The 20,578-nt window shown below is 52.0% G+C and overlaps 7 protein-coding genes across 7 annotated transcripts; 3 read left to right on the top strand and 4 right to left on the bottom strand.

Annotated features, from left to right (window-relative positions):
* Positions 1–412: 412 nt before the first annotated feature.
* AAFC00_006216 (uncharacterized protein) lies at positions 413–1,651 on the top strand (the record flags this gene model as incomplete). The annotated part of the gene is made up of 3 exons (XM_069346133.1): positions 413–678; positions 789–1,422; positions 1,490–1,651. The coding sequence occupies 3 exons, from the start codon at positions 413–415 to the stop codon at positions 1,649–1,651; spliced, it is 1,062 nt and encodes a 353-aa protein (XP_069197343.1).
* A 461-nt stretch (positions 1,652–2,112) lies between these two features.
* AAFC00_006215 (uncharacterized protein) lies at positions 2,113–3,237 on the bottom strand (the record flags this gene model as incomplete). The annotated part of the gene is made up of 3 exons (XM_069346131.1): positions 2,113–2,337; positions 2,412–3,162; positions 3,224–3,237. 3 exons carry the CDS (start codon positions 3,235–3,237, stop codon positions 2,113–2,115), a joined length of 990 nt encoding a protein of 329 aa, XP_069197342.1.
* Positions 3,238–3,607: 370 nt separating this feature from the next.
* Positions 3,608–5,384, bottom strand: AAFC00_006214 (uncharacterized protein; the record flags this gene model as incomplete). Its single annotated transcript, XM_069346130.1, has 3 exons — positions 3,608–4,574; positions 4,646–5,101; positions 5,206–5,384. 3 exons carry the CDS (start codon positions 5,382–5,384, stop codon positions 3,608–3,610), a joined length of 1,602 nt encoding a protein of 533 aa, XP_069197341.1.
* Positions 5,385–6,054: 670 nt separating this feature from the next.
* AAFC00_006213 (uncharacterized protein) lies at positions 6,055–7,491 on the bottom strand (the record flags this gene model as incomplete). The annotated part of the gene is made up of 1 exon (XM_069346129.1): positions 6,055–7,491. The coding sequence occupies one exon, from the start codon at positions 7,489–7,491 to the stop codon at positions 6,055–6,057; it is 1,437 nt and encodes a 478-aa protein (XP_069197340.1).
* A 345-nt stretch (positions 7,492–7,836) lies between these two features.
* Positions 7,837–10,110, top strand: AAFC00_006212 (uncharacterized protein; the record flags this gene model as incomplete). The annotated part of the gene is made up of 1 exon (XM_069346128.1): positions 7,837–10,110. One exon carries the CDS (start codon positions 7,837–7,839, stop codon positions 10,108–10,110), a length of 2,274 nt encoding a protein of 757 aa, XP_069197339.1.
* A 766-nt stretch (positions 10,111–10,876) lies between these two features.
* On the bottom strand, positions 10,877–12,112 carry AAFC00_006211 (uncharacterized protein; the record flags this gene model as incomplete). Its single annotated transcript, XM_069346127.1, has 1 exon — positions 10,877–12,112. One exon carries the CDS (start codon positions 12,110–12,112, stop codon positions 10,877–10,879), a length of 1,236 nt encoding a protein of 411 aa, XP_069197338.1.
* Positions 12,113–19,055: 6,943 nt separating this feature from the next.
* On the top strand, positions 19,056–19,676 carry AAFC00_006210 (uncharacterized protein; the record flags this gene model as incomplete). Its single annotated transcript, XM_069346126.1, has 1 exon — positions 19,056–19,676. One exon carries the CDS (start codon positions 19,056–19,058, stop codon positions 19,674–19,676), a length of 621 nt encoding a protein of 206 aa, XP_069197337.1.
* Positions 19,677–20,578: the final 902 nt, after the last annotated feature.

The following is a 20,578-nucleotide window of genomic DNA, read 5'->3' as shown; positions in this document are numbered from 1 at the left end:
AATATGGCCTGTCCCATGAGCCGGGCTTCTGTTCTATCGGGCTCGGCCAAAAGTGGCAGCAGAGACCGCCTGTGCTTTTTTCGAAGCACCACCATCTGCCTGACGTAGAAGATCCATCTTATCTTATCGGTAGAATAGTCAGGGCTCGGTCCGCAGATCCGGCGCATCGAGGACTTTTTTTCTTTTTGCCAAAAGTTCCAGGGCATTTTGTTGCATTATTCTGCAGTAAAAGAAAGAAACAATTGCCGAAGCAGCAGCAAATGGTAATTAATGACTGTTTTTCGTCTCTTTCTGTCCCACGACCAGCACCACGCGGTTCAATCTAGTTCCCCTACGAGAGGTTCGAATTTACTGAAATAACAATACGAAGACCACTACGACTGCGACAATAACATTTTATTCGAGTCTCGAAATGAGCGCTCCCACTCCGACTCCCACCACCCGCGCCGCGGGCGCTGCTGCCCCTCCTCCAACAGCAGCATCAGCATCAGCACCAGCACCCAACCCCACCAATTGCAAAGTGATTCTCGCCAACAACATTGCCAAAAGACTGCATGGCGAAGTGCAAGACGGCCTGGCCGCACTGGGGCGAAAACCGCACCTGGTCGGGTTCCTGGCGAACAAAGACCCCGCGGCGAAGATGTACGCCGACTGGACGGGCAAGACGTGCGTGGAAAAGTGAGAGACATACCCCTTGCAACCAAAACACCTTCGTCAGTAACTACCTACCTACCCTGTGCAAGGCGGCTGATTATCGTGACTTGTCTCTTTCCCGCGCGGGTGAACAGTGGCTTCGACTTCACACTGCAACAGCTCGAGCGCGAGTCCCTAGAAGAAGCCATCCGGGCCGCGAACCGCGATGCCGCCGTCGATGGCATCATCGTCTACTATCCCGTCTTCAACCCGTCGCGCGATCGCACCATCCAGTACATCGTCGATCAGCGCAAGGACGTCGAGGGCCTGTCGCCGTATCTCATCAACAACATGTACCAGAACATCCGCTTCCTGGACCCGCCCGCCAACGTGCAGAAAAGCATCCTGCCCTGCACGCCGCTGGCCATCATCAAGATCCTCGAATACCTCCAGATCTACAACACGATCCTAGCCTACGGAAACCGCCTGCACGGCCGCAGAATCACGGTGATAAACCGCAGCGAAGTCGTCGGGCGGCCCCTGGCTGCACTGCTCGCAAACGACGGCGCCGAAGTCTACTCGGTTGACGTCACGGGCGTTCAGAGGTTCAGTCGCGGAGAGGGCATCAGGAAGCAGCAGCACGCCGTCGAGGACAAGGACGGCTGGACGCTGGCGGACTGTCTTGCGGTCAGTGACGTTGTGATTTCTGGCGTGCCGGGTGACAAGTATAAAGTCCCCGTCGAACTCGTCAGGGACGGTGCTGTGTGTATTAATTTCTCGAGCGAGAAGGTGAGTTTCTGTCCATCGTTCACTCTGCTACTCCTTGAAAGGAAAAGAAAGCTAATCAGCAAATCAGAACTTCACACCCCAAATCAAGGAAAAAGCCTCCATCTACGTGCCCGCCATCGGCAAAGTCACCATCATGATTTTGTTGCGCAATCTATTGCGTCTGGTGCAGAACCAGCCCGGCACTGGCGGTTCTTCCGATGCTTGTGCTGCGCCGGAGGCGTCGTCGTAGACTGCATGATGGCTAAGTGCCCGGCTAGATTAAACCCATCGAGCGGAGGTTGGAGGGGTCTTGTCGTCAAAAAGACTATATGAGGCTTCAGATAGAGAAGGAGCGAAAAAAGACAAGCATGCGAAAGCGGCGTTATCATTTCCTCGGCACAAAAGATAAAAGCAAAAATAGGCAACGGAGGAACGGAAGATACCACCTTTCAAAGACGGGTGTCAAAAACAAGGTGGCAAGAAATAGGATTTCAAGATTCTATCCCATTCCTCTTTCCCCTTATTGCTTTGTATTTGTTTCTCCCGACCTCTCCATCCCTCATCCTCCTTTTTTCTTTGCCCGAAACGCCACGCTTTCTTTTTGAAGAGGAAAGGAAAAAAAAAATTGTGAACATGTGATGAAAATTACAAGACCTCTCCCCCTCGATGAGCAGATGATGATGCAGTGAAGAGTGAAAACCAAAAGGCAATTTACGCCTTGACTCTCTTAAGCTGAACACCGCCTTCGTCGTCATCGTCAACATCATCACCTCCTGCATCCATGTCGACGTCTCCGTCCTCGTCGTCTCCGCCGCGACTTCTCTTGAGACCCTTCATTTTCCTCGTTTGCAGCTCGCCGAGGTCTTGCTTGCCCACGTGGATGCGGCCCACCTTGTCGCCCATGCTGTCCATGTCGATGTTCTTCTTTGTCTTGGCCTGTTTGGGTTTCTTGTTAGTTTTCGCTTTTTCGTAACAAAAATGTGGCTAGACAGAAAGGAAACAAAAAGTACCTCGGTGCCTCTGGGCTTCTTCAATGCCTCCTTCAACATGTTGGGGTCAGCCTCTCTGATCCTGCCCACTCTGAAGTCAATCCTGGGTCCCATCTCCTCGACCTCGACCCTGGGCAGACTCTGCCCGCTCTTTTTCGTCTTGATCATGTATGCCCTGAGCTGGATCTTGGGCGCGGGCTGGCCCTCGACCTCCTCGGCGACGGAAATGTGAATCATGTACTGCAGACCCTCGACGTCGACGTTACTCGTGTCCTCGCCCTTGAAGAAATCCAACAGCAGCGACTTGGCGAGCGTGTATGCGTTGTCCGTCGGGCTCTCGAAGGCGGTTCCAGAAAACGAAATCAAGGGCTTGAGGCCCACGCGCGCCTTTGCGTTCTTGAACTGCGACAGTGTGCGGAACGTCTCCGGGTCGATGTGCAACTCGATCATGTCCAGGACTTTGTAGTCGAACATGCGCGCCAGCGTGATGGTGTGCGGGCGCTTCTTGCTGTGGCTCCCGAAGCAGAACAGCGAGGCGTCGTTTTTCTCGCTGAAGAACTCGAGCGACGACGGGTCCTCGAAGGGGTGGATGTCGTTCTTCTTGCTGAATTTGACGCACAAGGGACGCTTTAACGAGTGCAGATCCGTCATGGCCAGGTTGACTATCTCGGACGTCGATGTGTAGCGCAGGAACAAAGTCATTCTGTGGCCCTCGTGCACCTGAGGCGCCTTCTTCTCGAGAAGACGCTTGCTGCGTGCAGTCTTGGGCTTGCTGATTGAAAATAAATCATTAGCGAGACAGATGCAGTAGGGCTTTGGCATTGACGACTTACATTGCTTTCAACATCTTGCTGGTGTATATATGTGCGGTTTGTGATGGACAAAGATAAAAAAGAATAGATTTAATTGCAAAGCTGATTTCATCGCAGAAACAGCAGCCGCGAGAAGATTATTATTTCTGAAGAAGGCATTTGCGGAGATCAGCGATAAGATAAAAACCACATGTCCGATATCTCTTGGCAAGATTCACACCTTCAATGTCCCATGACTCTTGTACTTGATCAAGCCACTTCTTAGACGGCTGGTCTGCTCGTTAACAGGTTGATCGAAACGATCTTTCTTCGGATCTACTCTTTTCAACTCAAATACTTGCACACTGTCTTCACAGAGTATAAATAATACGGACAACATTGACAATATGAACAACACCCTCCAATTCACCCAGTAATCAAACCAAACTTGCCTTTCCCCTCCGACACTCTGACCCCCCACTTCCCTGCCTTCGTCCCATCTCTGAGACTCATCTCAACCTCAAAGGGATCAGCAGGCGGCGGAATAGTAGTCGCCACCGCGCTGGAGTTAAGGTTCTTCGGTTCCGCCCATTTGCCCCCGGCGGGCGTCAGGTCGAATCTCAGAATCATCATGGCGACGAGGGCGAGGATCTCTCCGGTAGCGAAATGTCGGCCGGGACACAATGCCGGGGCAACTCCAAAGGCCATGAAGCTGGATGGTCGCACTTTTGCCGCCGTGTTCGTCGTGGGTGGCGCTGCTCCGTCGGTCGTGGTGGTGGCTGCGGCAAATCTGAGCGGGTCAAACACGTCTGCTTTGGTGCCCCAGATGCCGGCTTCGTAGTTGATTGACTTCGAGGGCATGAATAGTAGTGAACCCTTTTTGAGCAGATATTCTCCGTTTGCGATCAACACGTCCTCCGTGACGGCACGTGAAGGTGAGGCCTGGGATCTGAATCTAAGGGTTTCTTGAAAGGCCGAGATGAGATTCGGGCAGGAATCTCTGATGCGGGCGACATCGATCACGTTTTCCACTCCTTGCTCTTCAGGCTGTGTCGTGACAACGGCATTCTGCTCGATTTCTTCTCTCAAGCGAGCAAGCAAGTCTGGTCGAGAGTATATGTCGAGTACGCTGTAAAACGCACTGACAATCGAGTTTGATACTACACCAATGACAGTAGCGGTCTCCAGTCTCGCAATGTCTTCAGTCGAACATCCGCCATCGTGCTGTACTTTCCAGCGGGCGTGGGCGAGTGCTGAAGAAGAATGCTGGCCGCCCTTGTTGTAGAAGTCTGTGAATGCTTTGACAACTACCTCGCGGGCATTATAGGCAATGGGTGATGTTATTTTGGGCAGAATGTTTAGGATCAAGGTACCCAAGTTGGCGTCGAAATTGCTGTTGATGTGGTGAGCATTTTGAGATTGATGATGACGCGCACACGATCAAGAGAAGATGGAAAAACCCACTGGAATGCTTGCTCAACAGCAGGATCGTTGAGCGGATTCAATGGTCCCCACGTCGCTTCTGCGCTTGCGACGACAATCGCCTGTTGACACCACTTGAACAGATCCACTTTCTTTGTCGCTGATTCGTCCATGGTCTTGACAAAATCGTCGATGAACGTATTAAGTTTACTAGCCATGGTGACATTCATCTTGTCCAGTGCAGAGCCGAGCAAGGCAGGCTGCATGGCATGAACAATCTCCTTGTGCATCGAGTGCCCGCCGTGATGAGCATGGGCGAGTATCTTGCGGCCTGCGACGTCAATACCGGCGATGCGCTCTCCTGCCGTTTCGAGCAAGTGGTCCACGGAGATGACATTGCTGCTGCGTTGGACCGCTTGCACGATCTTCGACGAGGTCACGACATAGACTTTCTTGACACCGAAATCGATGGTGAATATTGGAGGTTGGTTTTTTCGTCTGTTGAGCCGTGCAAGGAAAACAAGGAGACACTATATGAGCTTTTCTTTCTTGTCTTTTTTGGTGGCGAGTGGTCTTTGGGAAAGATGTAAGGCGCCACCTACCTGTGATTTACAACATAGGGAAAGCCATAACGTATCAGACCAATGACATGGCCAATGACTGGTAATTTGGTCGGCAGCAGAGGTGGCTCTCTCGCGTCGTGTTTCGGACGAATGTATTGTATGATATAAACAATAAATGACGCCAACAAGACGAGAAACGCGAGTAGTGAGACATCCATGTTTTGCAAAAGCAGACTCCTCGATGAAGCGATGCCGCAGATGATCTGGAAAGAAGAGCCCGAGACGATAGGACGACCAAATATAAGGAAGACTTGAACCGCCAGAGCAAAAGTCTATGGCATGGTTCTTCTGGTAGGAACTTGAATGGAAGCCGAGGCAGATTAGACGAAGCCAAGACTACTTACAGCCCTCTGACCGACTATGGTTTTGGTTGAAGGACAGGCAGCGCAGACAGTCATGCATTGTTTACAGAGTGAGGAAAGGGGCGATTATTCACGAATATCAGCGACAAGCGTGGACAGATACGAGACGACTCATTAGCACAGCAGCATTTGTCACAGAATAGGCACATGCTGACTCTCTGATTTGCAGCAGTGGAGGTTGAAGCAGGAGAGGTGGGGAAAAGGCGAGGGCAGACGAGTGCTCTAGCGGAGTGATCTGCCGCTTAACGAAGTACGATGTGCGAGATACGAGGAGTGGACCACCATAGGGATATGTTCAACAACATACCTTGACAAATACCTAGGGTGTCAGGAGACAGGAATACAATACATAGGAGTAATCATGATGCATTTTCTTGGGTCAATATATTATATCAACAAGATAAAGCAAGCGATCATGACTTGACTTGTCTTGATGATTTGAAACCAGAACAGATTGATATTTCATTTACACGTCGCCACGCAGCTCTTTTCTCAGTCGCTGAATGCTCTCCATCATGACGACCAGTTCCTTCATTGTCTTTTCCACCTCCTCGAGGTCTTTTCTTGCGGCAGCCCAGGGATCGGCGACCTTCTGGCCCGTGTTCTTGTCGAGAGCCTCGAGTAGCGGGTCGTTCAGCGCAGCGTAGGTGTGTTCTCGGATCATTTCCAGATCTTCCATGCTGGCGACCTGGTCGCGTTCCAGCTCATCGAGGAGCTGCAGCGTGTGCTTGGGTACTATCTTGGAGCTGTCCGCGGGCGGGGCAGGGATCCAGGCAGACTTGTTGTCCGAGTCTTTCAGTGTCTTGAGCTGGAGCTGTGTTTTTTGCGAATCGGCAATCATCCAGTCGAGCTGTGAGATTTCGAGATAGGCGTTGATGTGCAGGTGGTTCATAACTTCGAGACGGATGCGATCCGCCTCCTTCTTGTCGTCTTTGGCGTGGTACTCGGCTTCCTTGACGGCCATCTTGTGCCAGATGAGTTCGGCCTCTGACTTGAGGCTCTCGCGACGCCGGCGCAAGACTTGGATGTGGGCGTCGAGGTCCTCGGGGGTGCCGGTCCACTGGTAGTTTGTGTCTGGGCGGAAGACGCGCTCGCCGTCTCTCATCTCCGAGTAGTGCGGCTGAGGATCCTCTTCGTCGAGCTTCTGCTGGGAGGCCAGACCGGCCAACTTCTCGACGTTTTCTTCCGTAGTCTTCTGTAGGTCACGTAGCAGTTGTTGCATGCTCGTGCTCCCGACGGTCTTGCCCGAGGCTTCATCTGACGTCGTTGAGGGGTTTTCCGAGACGGACAGATCGGCAGAGGAGCCGCCCTGTATGGAGATTCCGTATCTGCCCATAACCTGAGCGGACCTGAACTGCTTAAGCTCCTCTTGGTACAAGGCCTTCAACTGCTTCTGACGCTGGTAGACCTCGGCGCAAGGGATGACCTGGCGCCAATGGACGGCGTAGTTTGCCCAGTCACCGGCGAAAGCGCCGAAGCTGAAGGCGCCCACAGCCCTCTTCCAGCCGGTGACGGACCATGGTTTTGCGATGCTCCTGGCCAACAAAACACCGGCGATTCCACCGGCGACAACAAAGGTGTCTTCGTCGGCGTGTAGCAGTCTGGTGACCAGCTTTTGTTTCGGGACGGTGATGCCTTTGCTCTCTAGGTACGGGCGGGCGTATATCCTACCGGCGAGCTGCTCTGCCGCCAGACCGAGCGCGGCCGAGAGAACAGTCGCCCATGCGGCAGCCTTGAGGCCAGAAGCGGGATTGCGACGGAAGATGGAGGCGCCGGTGGCCCAGGCGAGGCCGACGGTGCCGCCTATGATGGGGGCATTGGTGAGAGAATTTGTGTTGAAGGGGTCGGGGCGCTTGGGAAAGGCGGGGTGCAGCCCTTCCCAGGGGGGCGGCAGGATGATCATGATGATGAGGAGAGATGTGTAGACATGGCCTGCAGACAGATGGTGATGAATTGATGGCCAAAAGTGCTATTAGACGATTGCAAGAACAAGATCCAGAGGCAGAGAGCACTGGCCAGATTGGCGGGATCGGCTGCAGCGGGTAGATCCGCGATTATCTTTTCGGATCTGGGATAAGAACGAGAAAGAGAAAGATCCAGGGTCCTGCGACTGCCGCCGAGATTTCGTGCATACCAGTGGTGCCTTCCATTCGAACCTGTACCTTCCTCGACTTGCTCTCGTTCGTCTGCCTGCAAGTCTTGTCTCTGTACAGCTCCACCACATTCTTTTGCTCTCGCTTCGTACAACATGGGCCGCGGCGACAGCTTCAGTCGTGGCGAGAAGCGCAAGAGAGATGCTAAAGAAGGCAGCGAGCTGATGGGTCTCGGCGCCACAATCGAGAGACTCACTGGCGCATCCAGCACCACCCCGAAGCCAGACGACGGTGACGACGACGACGACGACGACGACGACGACAAGACCGCAGTCCAGAACGGAAAGAGACCTCTCGATGCAACCAACGACGGCGGCGGCGGCGGCGGCGGCGGGCAATGGCAGACAGTCGAACGCAGGAACAAACGCCAAAAGAAGGAAACTGCAAACTACCCGGCCATCACCCACTCCGCCAGCGCCAGACTGCAGAGCTTCGTCAAGATTGGAGACCTGCAGAATCTCGTCTTGTATCTGTTGGCCGATGGAAATGGCCCACAGTGGATCAGTGTCAGGCACAAGAAAGAGATTGAGCGCGTCGTCTGTCTCTTGGTCCCTGGGCTCGAAGCAGACATGTTTAACGGCAACATTTCTCTCGACCGCCCCGACCAAGACAGAGCTGAACAGAAGAAGACGGAGAGTACAGAAGACGAGACAAATACTTCCGACAAGCCTCTCAAGAAAGTCAAGTTGAACATCTCGCCCGACGACTATTATCCCACCAAGCTGGTCCCGGACAAACTGCCTGCTCCTCTCGTGCCGCTTGCCGACATCTTCCCTCACATCTGGCCCATCAAGACTCCCGGAGAACACAACCGCATGCATTCTCCTCTTCATTCCATGCTCAACGCCCCTCTGCCAAAGTCCAAGGAAGACAAGAAAATAAAAGGTCCCAAGCCGCCCATTGTCTCCAGAGACTTCCAGAGCAAGCGCACCCCGGTCACCGAGTATATTGCCACAAAGGAAGAGCTTGCCGACAACGGCTTTTCCATCCATCCAGCCTACCTCAAAACTCAAGAGGAGAGAGACTACGAAGCTGCTCGCCGCTACAAAGCATGTCGTAGCCCCGAAGATGGCTGGATTGACCTGCCTCCGGACATGACTGACATGACCGACGCCACCGTTCACTTTTCTGAAATCGAAGCTGGAAGCATGACTGCAGGTCGCAATGTTTTGTTTCTCGATTGCGAAATGGTGACGACGACCGAAGACAGATTTGCTCTGGCCCGCCTCTCTCTTCTTTCCTGGGACGGCGAAGTTGTCATGGATGAATTGGTGCAGCCGCCTGATCCAGTCAAGGATTACTTGACACAGTACTCTGGCATTTCCAAAGAGATGCTTGACCCTGTGACTACCACGCTATCAGACATGCAACAAAAGCTCAAGACAATCTTGACCCCGCGCACCATTCTTGCAGGCCACAGTCTGGATTCCGACCTCCGAGCTCTGAAGATTAGTTTTCCCTTCATCATCGACACGACACTGTTATATCCCCATCCGAAAGGCGCGCCTCAAAAGTCGAGCCTGAAGTGGCTCACTCAGAAATACCTCTCGCGAGAAATCCAGAACCGAGGACCAAAGGGTCATGATTCCATCGAGGACGCGCGCGCTTGTCTGGATCTTGTCAAGCAGAAATGCGAAAAGGGAAAATCATGGGGCACCTCCGAAGCAACTGGAGAAAGTATATTCAAGCGACTGAGCCGATGTTCGAATCTCGACGACAACGACAACAAAACAGCGGAAAGGACGAGCGCCTTGATAGACTGGGGCGACCCGAAGAAGGGCTACGGCGCCAACGCCCACGTCTCTATTCCGTGCGAGAATGACGACGACGTCGTGGCCGGCATCCGCACCGCCATCTTGGGATCCGCCCACTCTTCGCTCTCCGATTCCGAAATCTCTGACGCGGTGCAGAGAGATATACCACAGCGGGGTGTCGACTTTATCTGGGCCAGACTTCGAGAATTGGAAGCGCTGAGGGGATGGTGGAACAAGAGCAAGACGGCAGACGCCACTGAACGGCTCGCCAGAGTCATCCAGAATAACGACACTGCCGACTCCGAAGCTGTGAATGAAGACGAGAACAACAAGAACAACACAAGCAAGCTCGCCCAAGCAGTGTCTTCGACCATCTCCAAGATCTCACGGATCTACGAGTCCCTGCCGCCCAAGACGGCGTTCATCATCTACTCTGGCTCAGGCGACCCGTGCGAGTTACGGAGATTGCAAGAGATGCACGCCGAGTTCAAGAGACAGTATGCGACTAAGAAATGGGACGAGTTGGACGTGCAGTGGACGGACGTCGAGGAGCAAAAGTTGAGGAATGCGGCGACCAAGGCGAGGAGTGGAGTTGGTTTCGTTTGTGTCAAGTGATGAACTCTCTTTTCCCTTTCTCTACTCAAGGCTTGAATTTGTGGCTAGGACATGATAGAAGAGCACTACGAGAAGACAATGACAGAAAAATGACTCGGTCCGTCGCTACTCGGCGATGAGCAGTGTAGATAGACAGATGGGGAAGAACAACATGCACCATCGCCTCTTCCCTCTCACTCTCACAACTTCTTCACTAATCTTCCACTCCTCAATCTCTATTCCTGCAAACGCAAGAGGTTTCATGAGTCAATCATCTCATCGACTTTTCTCTTCTTATTGTCTATGGACTCTGCATGCATGCTTCCACCAAGTTCCAAGATTGGTGGGAAATGTGTTTTTCCCGGTTCTTCGCTGCTTTGACTGGCTACGCTTCCTTGGGCACCTTCCTTTTATGATAGGTAGAGAGGTGGAAGTGAAGGGCAATGATTGGAGATGCCTGGATTTGGCTCTTTCCTTTCTTGCTGTCTCTCTGTGGTGGTTCATGTTCACTCATATTCTGCCCCTTGATTCGTTCTTGTTCATGACTTCTGTCGAGTGCATGCGTGAGATGACAAATCGAGTGACATTTTCTTCCTCCATCGTTAATTTCTTTCACATCCTTGCCATGAGTGTTCATGCCAATCCATATCCGATTCCTCTCCCAATGTTGTTCTTCTCTGAAACCTCGGTCATGTTCATGCAGACCCACATCGACTAAATAGTTTCTCTTTCTGCCGTTGTTGGACTACTTCGTCTCATCTCATCTGAATTTTGAGATTCCAAGTCATCACTCCCCATCCTCAAGCAACCCCAACACTCCAATCTCCCTCTCCAAAATCTCTCCAAACTCGGCGCGGTCGATACCCACGCTCTTGGCGAGTCGGAATAGCGACTTGATCTCTGTGCTTATGAACTGTCGGACACCCGTCTCCGCGCGCACAGTTGGTACGTCGCCGTTGTTGTGTCCGTGGCGGACTGCCGTCGCCGCAGCGTGCTCTTCTAGACGATCGACAGATGATGTGCGGCTTGAGCTTGTCGTTGCTAGAGGCGCGTGGATGGTTTCTCTTTGCTGTTGTTGTTGTTGTTGTTGTTGTTGCTGGTGCATGGCTTTGGTGAGTTCGTCGCCGATCAATGTGCTTCCTTGTGTCTGTTGCTGTTGTTCGTCGTCGTCTCCTCCTAGTAGTAGATCTTCGTGTTCTTCATCCGGGTCGTGTGAATCCAGGGCTGGTTGGACCTCAGAGGCGTAGCGTGAGAAATACTCTAGTTCTTCGCTCGTGGGTCCAACCTGAACTTGATTGCGAAGTGATGAGGTTTGTGCAGCAGCCGTGGGAGCCGGCGAGTGTTTCGCAGGTGTGCGCGCCGGCGTCCTGCCCGGCGTCCTGTCGTATGCATTCCAATAATCGTCGTCGTCGTCGTCGTCGTCGTCGTCATCAATTTGTGATTCTTGTTGCTGAGCCAGGACCGACGCCTGAGCAGACCCAACAGCAGCTTTCCCGCTCGCCGTAGCAGCAGTGGCTTCCTCAGCACTGTCAAACCACTCACTCTCATCCTCACGCGCATCGCCCAACACCCTCAACTCGGCCAACCTCCACCCGGGGCCCTCGCCACCACCAGGTCCCTCATCATTCTCGACCCACAGATAAACAGGCAAGAGATCAAACTCCTTGACCTCGAGTCTAGCCTGCAGCGTCTCCTCGTCCAGCCTCCTCCACTTGATCGTCTCGACGTCTTGCTCGAGCTCGAGCTCGCCAGAAACCGGATGCGCCTCGAACTGCACGCCCTCGAGATGCTTGCCTAGTTTCGACGCCCGCGACGTGTCCCATGACAGCAGCGAGAGCCAGCCGCCGTTGCCGCTGCTGGTGTTTCCCGACAGCAGCGTCACTCGTTGGCGCAGGATGGGGCTCAGCAGGGGCAGGAGGGCGGGCGGAGGGTGTGGTGACACGAAGGCTGTGGGCAGACATGCTAGCAGAGGAGGGAGCAGAGTGCGGGGCTCGGGCGCTGTTGCTGTTGCTGTTGCCGCCATGCCTTTTTTCGGTTTCTTTCGGTTTTCCTTTTCTTGTGGTGCAGCCCGCAATCCTGACTGTCCTTTTCGAATCGTGGGGCCCGCTCCCTGGACTTTGTATGTTGCTTGCTGTAGTACAGTACGGTAGGTAATAATCAATAATGTGGGGCAGACGCGGTGTGTACAACGATAAGTGGATAGGTGTATCAGATAAGATCGAGATTTACCGAAAGCTCTCTCACAAATACTGCTACGATACTGCTCGGTTGTACGTCCCAGAGACCACGACAGCTTTTTGACTCAAACAAAGACAAGAGAAAGAAATGTCGCGCAATGAATTTGAGAAATGGACATCCAATGTCTGTACTAGGTAAATACACAGAAACAGTCATTCCACGGCTATAGCTGGCTATGCGCAACAACCCGAAATCCAGAACAGTTTAAGCTTTGGTCCTTTTGTCCTTTTGTCCTTTTGTCCTTTTGTCCTTTTGTCCTTTCGCCCGATATCTCTGTCTCCATCTCTGTACAAGGGAGGCGATGTACATTTTGTGGGAGAGATATTGCACCGGATGGAAGTTATATTGCTTGTCTCGCGAGTCATGGACATGTCCCGAACCGAATGAATGGAAGCTCTTCTTCTCAGGTACTGGAGTAGTTAGTGTTTCGAGAAGTGGTAGTAGCAGTAGTAGTGCATATTGGGATCGGGTGTTTGGTTTTACTATACTTTTCTGAAGGCAGCAGCAGCAGCAGCAGCGGGACTTGCACTCCAGTGAGTGTTATGATAGAGAAAGACCGAGACTCCTCTGCTGCAGCAGTGTACAACACATCTGTAGTACACACATCCACTGGCCACAAGAGCCGGGCTGATAATTAGTCTACCTTGTCCAGATACGAGCACCTACAGTACCTTAGCTTACCTAGCTTACCGTACAAGTACCTCACCTACAGTGAAGATCCCTCACGGCGACTCATACTCTACCAAAAGCCCCTTGCTCGCCCAGTCATGTCTCGGACAACCCCCATCCCATCAAACTTTCTTTCTCGTACAAGTATGGCCTTGTGGGGGAAAACAATCAAAACTAAAACCATGGCCTTTCTCCGCCAGCACGTGTGGAGATTTAACCCAACGCGAGTTTTTGCGGAGCGGCTCGTCTTGTTTCCTCTCTTGCTTTGACGTACAGTACAATAACTATGCTGCACAGCCAGAGAGTATGGTATGGTGCCACCCGCACCTACGCCGTCCACAATCTATCTAACAAGGCTCGCTGTATCAGACTTTCCTTTTCGGCCCGATAAGACGCTGTAGTCGTCGCCCTATGCGCATAGTGCCTGTACAGCTATACAGTACATACGTACCTTAGGCAGGGCAAGGGCGCCGCCACGGGACTGGCTCCGGTTTCATCTCGTTGGGTAGACCAGACCGGTCAGTTGGTCGGTCAATCAATCAATCAATCACTCATTTTGTTTTGTGTTTCGTGGGCCAGGGAATACGCAATCTATCCTTACGTGCGCAAGAAAGACCACTCAATAAGGTTTCTAAAGGGCTTCGAGACGAGAGGTCGGAATTGATATCGCAGAGGTTGGAATGCTTCTTGGTCTGTGTCTCTCTCTGTGTGTGTGTGTGTGTGTGTGTGTGTGTGTGCGTGAGGTGCAGATACAGGACTACTGTACAAGTACTTAAGAGGTACTGCGTACGTGGATGTTCTCTTGGTAGTGCTGCTCGAGGTGCAGTAAGTACGAATAAAGCTTACTTTGCCTACTCTGGTAGTCAAGTACTGTACAGTCCATGGTCAATACAGGAATTATTGGCATAAGACCCTTGTTTTGCTTTGCGTTTTTCTTGGCCCCCCGGGTCTCTTCCTAAAACAATAGCAGCCATTATACTCTGTAACGGCTTTTTGTTTCTATATTTATATACAAAGTGTGTCTCTATATTCTCGATATGGAGTATCTATATTGGATATTTATTGATTGACTCGTCGCGGCCACATGGGAAGATCAAAGGGAAAGAAAAAGCTATGACAACGGCGCCAAAAACGTCGGACCACGCCGACGATAACGAATTTTTTTATTTTACTCCAGTCGGTGCATTGTGCATGCGTATGCGCATCATCATCATCATCATCATCATCATCATCATCATCATCATCATCATCATCATCGTCGTCGTCGTCGTCGTCGTCTTCTTCGTCTGATACCTTTTTGCCTCTTGGTCTGCGCTGCACTGTTCACGCCCGGTCTGTCCCCCCTCCAAAAACCGTCGTTGCACCACCCTGTGCCCCATGTCCCACATCACACACTTACGCCCTAACCCGTCCTCAATGTCTCGGATCGGAGCTCTTTTTCGCTCGTGCGCGCGCATATGCTCCCGGCGACACTTTTGCTTTTAGCCTGGTGTGGTGACTTGGTGGTGGTAGTAGTGTGATTGCAGCAGCATGGCATCTCCATCTCTCTTTCGCACGTATGGCCTTCCCGCTTCCGCCCGTACTGGCCCCTTCCCTGCTTGCTTGCTTACCTGATTCCCCCGCGTTTCTATTCCGCACTCTTGCTTAACCTCGTCCGTCTCGAGGGTCCTTGCGAACAGGGCAACCGATTACCTTACTTTAGCAGGGGGGCACATCAGCTGCGGCAGTGGCGGCGGCAAGCTGGGTAGGGCATGTAGCTTTCCATGGCAAGGACAGCAATTTAGCCGGAAGCGCTTGCGTCTGGTCGGTCTCAGCTTTCATCGTTTCCGTTTACTGTCTTGTCTCGGGTTCTTGACAACGTTGATTGTCTCTGCCATTGCTTTTCGGCGCGCTTGATGCTGCTGCTGCTGCTGCTGCTGCTGTCGAATGTCCCAACTTAGGATCTTTGGTCTCATATCCCATCCCTTCTCAGGTCCCGGTAGGTCCTAGATGTCATGGCATGTCTGCGTGTCTTGCGACAGCGCAGTGCTGTTCTTTGGTACTACTCCAGCGCATCGCAACGCCAATGTTTGTGTGTTCCAGAACAGTGGCATTGTCATGTCCATTCATGCGCTGTATGGGCTGGTCAGTGAAGTGTATTGTCTGTTTGGCCATTACTGCGATGCTTACGGTCAGTTGTGCTTTTGTTTCTTTTTTATTTTCTGATTTCCTTTGCTGCTCTTTGTATATTCCAACAATACAGTTCATTCGAGAGAGCGAGAGCGAGAGCGCCAGTAGCTTTTCTCTTCACGTTCTCTATAACTGCGTCCGAAAATTCAAGAGGCTGGCCCTCTATCTACATGGTAATATAGCAACATGTCGATTATATGCAAGTTGTTGTCTCTTGTCCTCCTTCTGCCATCTATCTTCGTAGTGCCGGCCACTGCGATCCATCATGCCGGCCATGAGCACATAGTCTTGGTGAACAAAACACATCCGCATACGCCCTCCATCGATCATCTCCTGGCTCGGCTTTCCCTCTCCAGAGTCCACAAGGATGTTGTACACATCTACGACAATACAGCCTTCACTGGCTTCTCCGCCCGCATGAACTCGCATTGTCTGTCCTTGCTTGCAAATACTTCTTATGTGACCCACCTGGAACCCTCTGCACGCCTCACGTATGCGGGACCAGTGACCAAAGTCAAGAGGAAAACGGCGAAAAGAGAACCTACTGAGCAACTCAACACCAAGCCCAACTCCCCCTGGGGCCTCCAGCGCCTTTCATCTTCGTCGCCTACCATAAAAGGCAACAGAACAGATCTGACCTACACATACACATATGCGAGCTCTTCCTTGGGAGCAAACACGAACATATACCTTCTCGACACGGGCATCTTTTTTCAGCATGCCTTTTTCTCCGTCGACCTAACCCACAGTCGCGCAACCACGGCATGGTCTTTCGATGGTCTTTACACTGATGATGGAGGACACGGAACCCACGTAGCCGGTGTCGCCGGCGGCAGCATAGTGGGTGTAGCCCAGGCCGCCAATCTGATCGGCGTGAGAGTTCTCAGCGCCAACGGCGGAGGTTCTAGTGGAGACGTGATCAAAGGCGTGGATTGGGCAATTCAACACCACTCGTCTGCTGTTGGCAAGACCGTACCAGGCGCAGTCCTCTCGCTCTCGTTAGCCTCGAAGACCAAAATTCCTGCATTGGCGGCTGCGCTGGATGCTGCCGTTGACGCGGGCATTCATGTTGTCGCTGCCGCTGGCAATGACGCTCGTGACGCTTGTGCCTCTTCCCCTTCCAACCTTGGGGGCACCAAAGGGGCGGTTATAGTCGTCGGCAGCGTAGGCGCTGAGTCCGCTGCTGTGTCTCCGTTTTCGAATACAGGTGATTGCGTTGACGTTTACGCTGCTGGAGAGGACATCGTGTCTGCCTGGCCACCCTCTGCTTTCTTGTCAGCAATTGCATCTTTCCTCTCTTCTTCTTCCTCTTCTGAAAAACAGGAGGAAAATGTCCAATCATCATCGGTGTCGGCGTCAACGACCAAAAATACAGCAATCCAACAAGCCCTCCACGAGCATGTCTTAGAAAACGCCGAGATCAAATCTCTCGATGGCACTTCTATGGCCACGCCCTTCGTCACGGGTCTTGTTGCCTACGCCATTGCAGCAAACAGTACACTGGCTTCTTCGCCTGCCCTGATGAAGCAATGGGTGCGTGATACCGCGCTCGCTGGGATTGTCACTAGCAAAGGTAAGAAAAAGGCTCAGCTGCTGCTAGCATCCAACGGTGTCGTAGGAGCCGAGAAGCAGGTCAACACTGGGTCCAACGGGGCGGGACGTGGTGATGAGCTCAGTGACAAAGACGGTGCAGAGGCTAGCGACGGGGGTATCATCGGATTGTGCAAAGGCAAACTCAGCCAATGCAACGGCAAGGCTGGATTATGACCGCGGGACATGTCTCATCTTCAGACGAGAGCAACAGACGTGTACCAGGATCAGCAAGGATTTAGGAAGGACCGGTGAAAAGACGAAGGATAAGGTCCTTGGTGTCTCCATCCTCAAGTGAGCGCGTTGCTCTGTCTGGTGTGGACTGACGACTCGAGTGAAGTCGGCTGTGGACTAGCTCAAGCCTCCATATCTCCAGAGGCCCACCTCATGGGTTAACATTACGCATCCACCGATGCGAAGCCTATCCACCCAACAATGGGACTACCTTGCCTCTTTTAGTAGGAACATATGAACATGTCTTGTAGTTTAGCACACATACAAGGTGCTGTAACATGGCTCGTCTGCAGTATAAGCGGTGACGATAGTTCATTACCACGTCGTCGTCGCAACCAATTGTGTCGGCGCAAGCAATTCCTTACATAGAGTAAAGCCTGCGCTTACCAATTAAGAACGATTCGTTGTTGCTTCGCATGCATGGTGATCTTTGGCTTGCGAACAACCAAGCTCGAGCGAGACTCGCACGGCTTTTGCCTCGAGACGACCTGCTGTTCACGATGTTGCAATCATGCAGACCACGGCTAGCGTGTTGCCCAATGCTTCACCGGAACTTCCCATTCTTCGAGAGGCAATGCCAGGCTCAAGAGGTGAAGGCAGTGGACCTATGAGCTGATGTACAATAACAATAGCCAGGCGCTTTCTCGTGTCATTACGCTTGTGGAATCAGCCATCACTGCGGGGTGCAGGTACCGCAGACGTCGCCATCGTTCACTCCATGGACACAGCCAACCCAGACGATTGTCGGAACAGCCTGTATGCAGGGTTAGATAAGCTCTTACCCTGGAGCAAAGCTTGCTATGAGCCATTGGTGAAACTACCATACTCCGTCATATGGCATGGCGGACGAAGAGAGGTTCGATCCGTGAGAGCCAAGGTCAACACCTTTGTGGCTGAGCTTTGCTACAAGTACAAATGCGTACCACAGAAACTACGTATTGTCCATCACAGGGGTAAGCAGGTTCTCCATGGGGCGTTCTCTAGCCTTCGGGGGGAACCCTAATTAGTGCCTGAGTCGTTCATCCGCCCATCCAGATAAAATGTCGAGCGAGGGGTCAGTTACGCGAGAAGAGGCGTAAGGCTTTTCTCGCAAATAAAAGGGTTTACTATCTGGTAAAATACGAGGTAGTGATCGCGAAGACCGCGACTAGATGGGGGTCCCACAGGCTCGTTGAATCTGGAATGGCATCGAACGCTACAATCACAAATGCAATAAACCAAGTGACTCCTATGAGGGCAAGGGAGAGCACAGCTGCACCTGCGCGGAGACGCCAATAAGCTGCAGGAGCTAGCGTTGATGGATAAGAAGATTCCATTCTTAGGGCTAGTATTTGCAGGAAATGGCGATTAATTCGAGTCGATTTTCACATTCTTTGCCCACATGGATGCAGAGGTCTGGGCAACGTAGATCATGGGGCTTGGGTAAGATGGACAGGGATGTAACTAATGCATGATATAAGAAACTACTAAGGACGGGAAAAGCTAATATAAAGTTCCATCTCGTGGTCGAGGGTCATGCGGGCGGAGTGAACGCAGAATGAGAGGAACATTCCAAGCTTCCAAGCAGCGGTAGACAGAATGACAGAGTCCCAAGTAGGAGAAAGCTGCACGCCGTCTAAATAAGCATTCTCGCCGAATGATCTCCGAAGTTCATCTTCCTTCGCGTCATACTTGATGGTCTGACGCGGTACGTACCCTCACAAGTCACCCGTCGAATTGGAATATTACAAGGCAGGTAAAACAGAAAAGAGAAAAGCTCACTCCATAGCTTCGAGTATATAATCGAGTCAGAATCCATAGGACGAACAAACGAGAATTACAGAGACCAATCGGCCCTTACTGACCTTCCCTGCACTCTTCCACTCTTGATTACGATCATCATCATCATTGCTATTCATCAAACCCCTCGTAAATCGTGGCTTTCCATCTCGATTCCTTAAAGTATCGGGATAAACCCTGTTTCTGACTTCGATCATCCTTTCCGGCCTTTGCCAATCAATTCAACAAGACATTTGTTGAAATCACTATACATCTTTCCCTGGCTTCCCGCCGTAAGTTCGCCCAGCATGGCCAAGACGAACCGTATCTACATGGTAGCCTTGGCAGAGAGCGCATCAAGCACAGATCCTCTAGGTGCCTCGTGGGCGCTGTTGGTCGAGCCGAAAAAGTCAAATAAATGGTTCCATTTCGAGACTGCCCCGGCTTCGCTGGTGTTCGAAAGCCATGGCAGATACAACGACGTCCGTAGCGACGCCTTTTTGCTCAAGGTGTTGCTAGCGGAAAATGAGATTGCTTGTGTTGACAAAAGAGCCGAAGAGACTTTGCATCATCAGGCCATCGCTCCATCTCAGATCTGGGTTCGAAACGCTATGGATGCGCTCCGGCACGCAGGGCTGGTTGATGATGATGTCGATGCCGCCCGCGTGATGGATGTTTCGACTAAGGCGTTAAACAAGCTGCGGAGTGAGTCTCGGCAAGCCACGCCCGCACACATCGACCATCTAGGGAACTCAATACCAGCCTTAGATGCACAGGTCCATAAACAGCATGAGAAACACAAGAAGAAGTTTGGGGGCATGTGGGTCAGCTACGGTCCGAATACAATGATGGACACGCCTTGCAGCCATCGTCCCAGATCTCGAAATTCATGGGAACGTCCTGACGATGCCTATGGTGGATTGATGTGACCGTTGGAATGGTTAGCGCAACAAACAATTGATCGGCTGTTGTTGGGCTCTCTCGGAGAGAGAAAAAGGCGACGAATGTACACATAATGGGGGTTTTCCGTCGATTCTGCCGGTTTCGGGTGATTTGCCTTGGCATTTAGCGGGAGCTGCAACCGTTATCACGGCTTCTTTGGAGTTTACAGGTTTACAAGTCTCACGCATGGAACAGCACTGCGTCGCGTCGGTAGTAGAAGTTAATAATGTAATATTCTGAGAAGCTAATGATGGTCCTGCCATCATTTCTTAGTTGTGCCGTTCAATGTGTAGAGTAGCCTAGACATGCAAGAGCGAATGGTTGTTGACTGTATATCTCTCATCGGGATCGGCTATCCTACATCGAGATCTTGCGGTCTAGTAACACACCAGTCTCGGGCTCTTTAATTTCGGCTCAGGAAAGGGACCAGGTTGGACGATCCCCGACGCCCGTATGTGAACGAAAGCTCGTTCGCACCAGATTCTTTGTTCTTCGTAACCAGACGAGTCGAAAACCTCATATGCTGCGACGAGACAGATCAAGCCGCATGCCATCGATAGAGGCCCTTTAGGTCGCTGGCAAACGTAAGGTACCGTTTGGCAGACCTTGGTAGCTAGTAAGAGTAGTTCGGATTCTGCCTTGTGTGCCTCATCTATAAGGCTCATATCAAGGCGACTCAATCGATATGCCCTCATGGTCTCTGTCACGCACTTTGATATGGTAAGTCTGGAAGACCAATAGTACAAGTGTAGGCAAGCCGATCGCACATCTGGAAAGGCATAGTGAAGCGGCAGGGCTTCCTTTGAATTCGTGTCCCAGAAGGAGGGACTTCGTGTCTTGACTGTCTCGAAGCCCCAGTGTTGTTGATGTTTGTCCGCCCATGAGGCAA

The sequence above is a fragment of the Neodothiora populina genome, assembly GCF_041146345.1.
Source record: "Neodothiora populina strain CPC 39397 chromosome Unknown canker_contig_7, whole genome shotgun sequence".
NCBI lineage: Eukaryota > Fungi > Ascomycota > Dothideomycetes > Dothideales > Dothioraceae > Neodothiora > Neodothiora populina.
The sequence above is the reverse complement of the archived record's forward strand: the minus strand, read 5'-3'. Positions and strand labels throughout refer to the sequence as shown.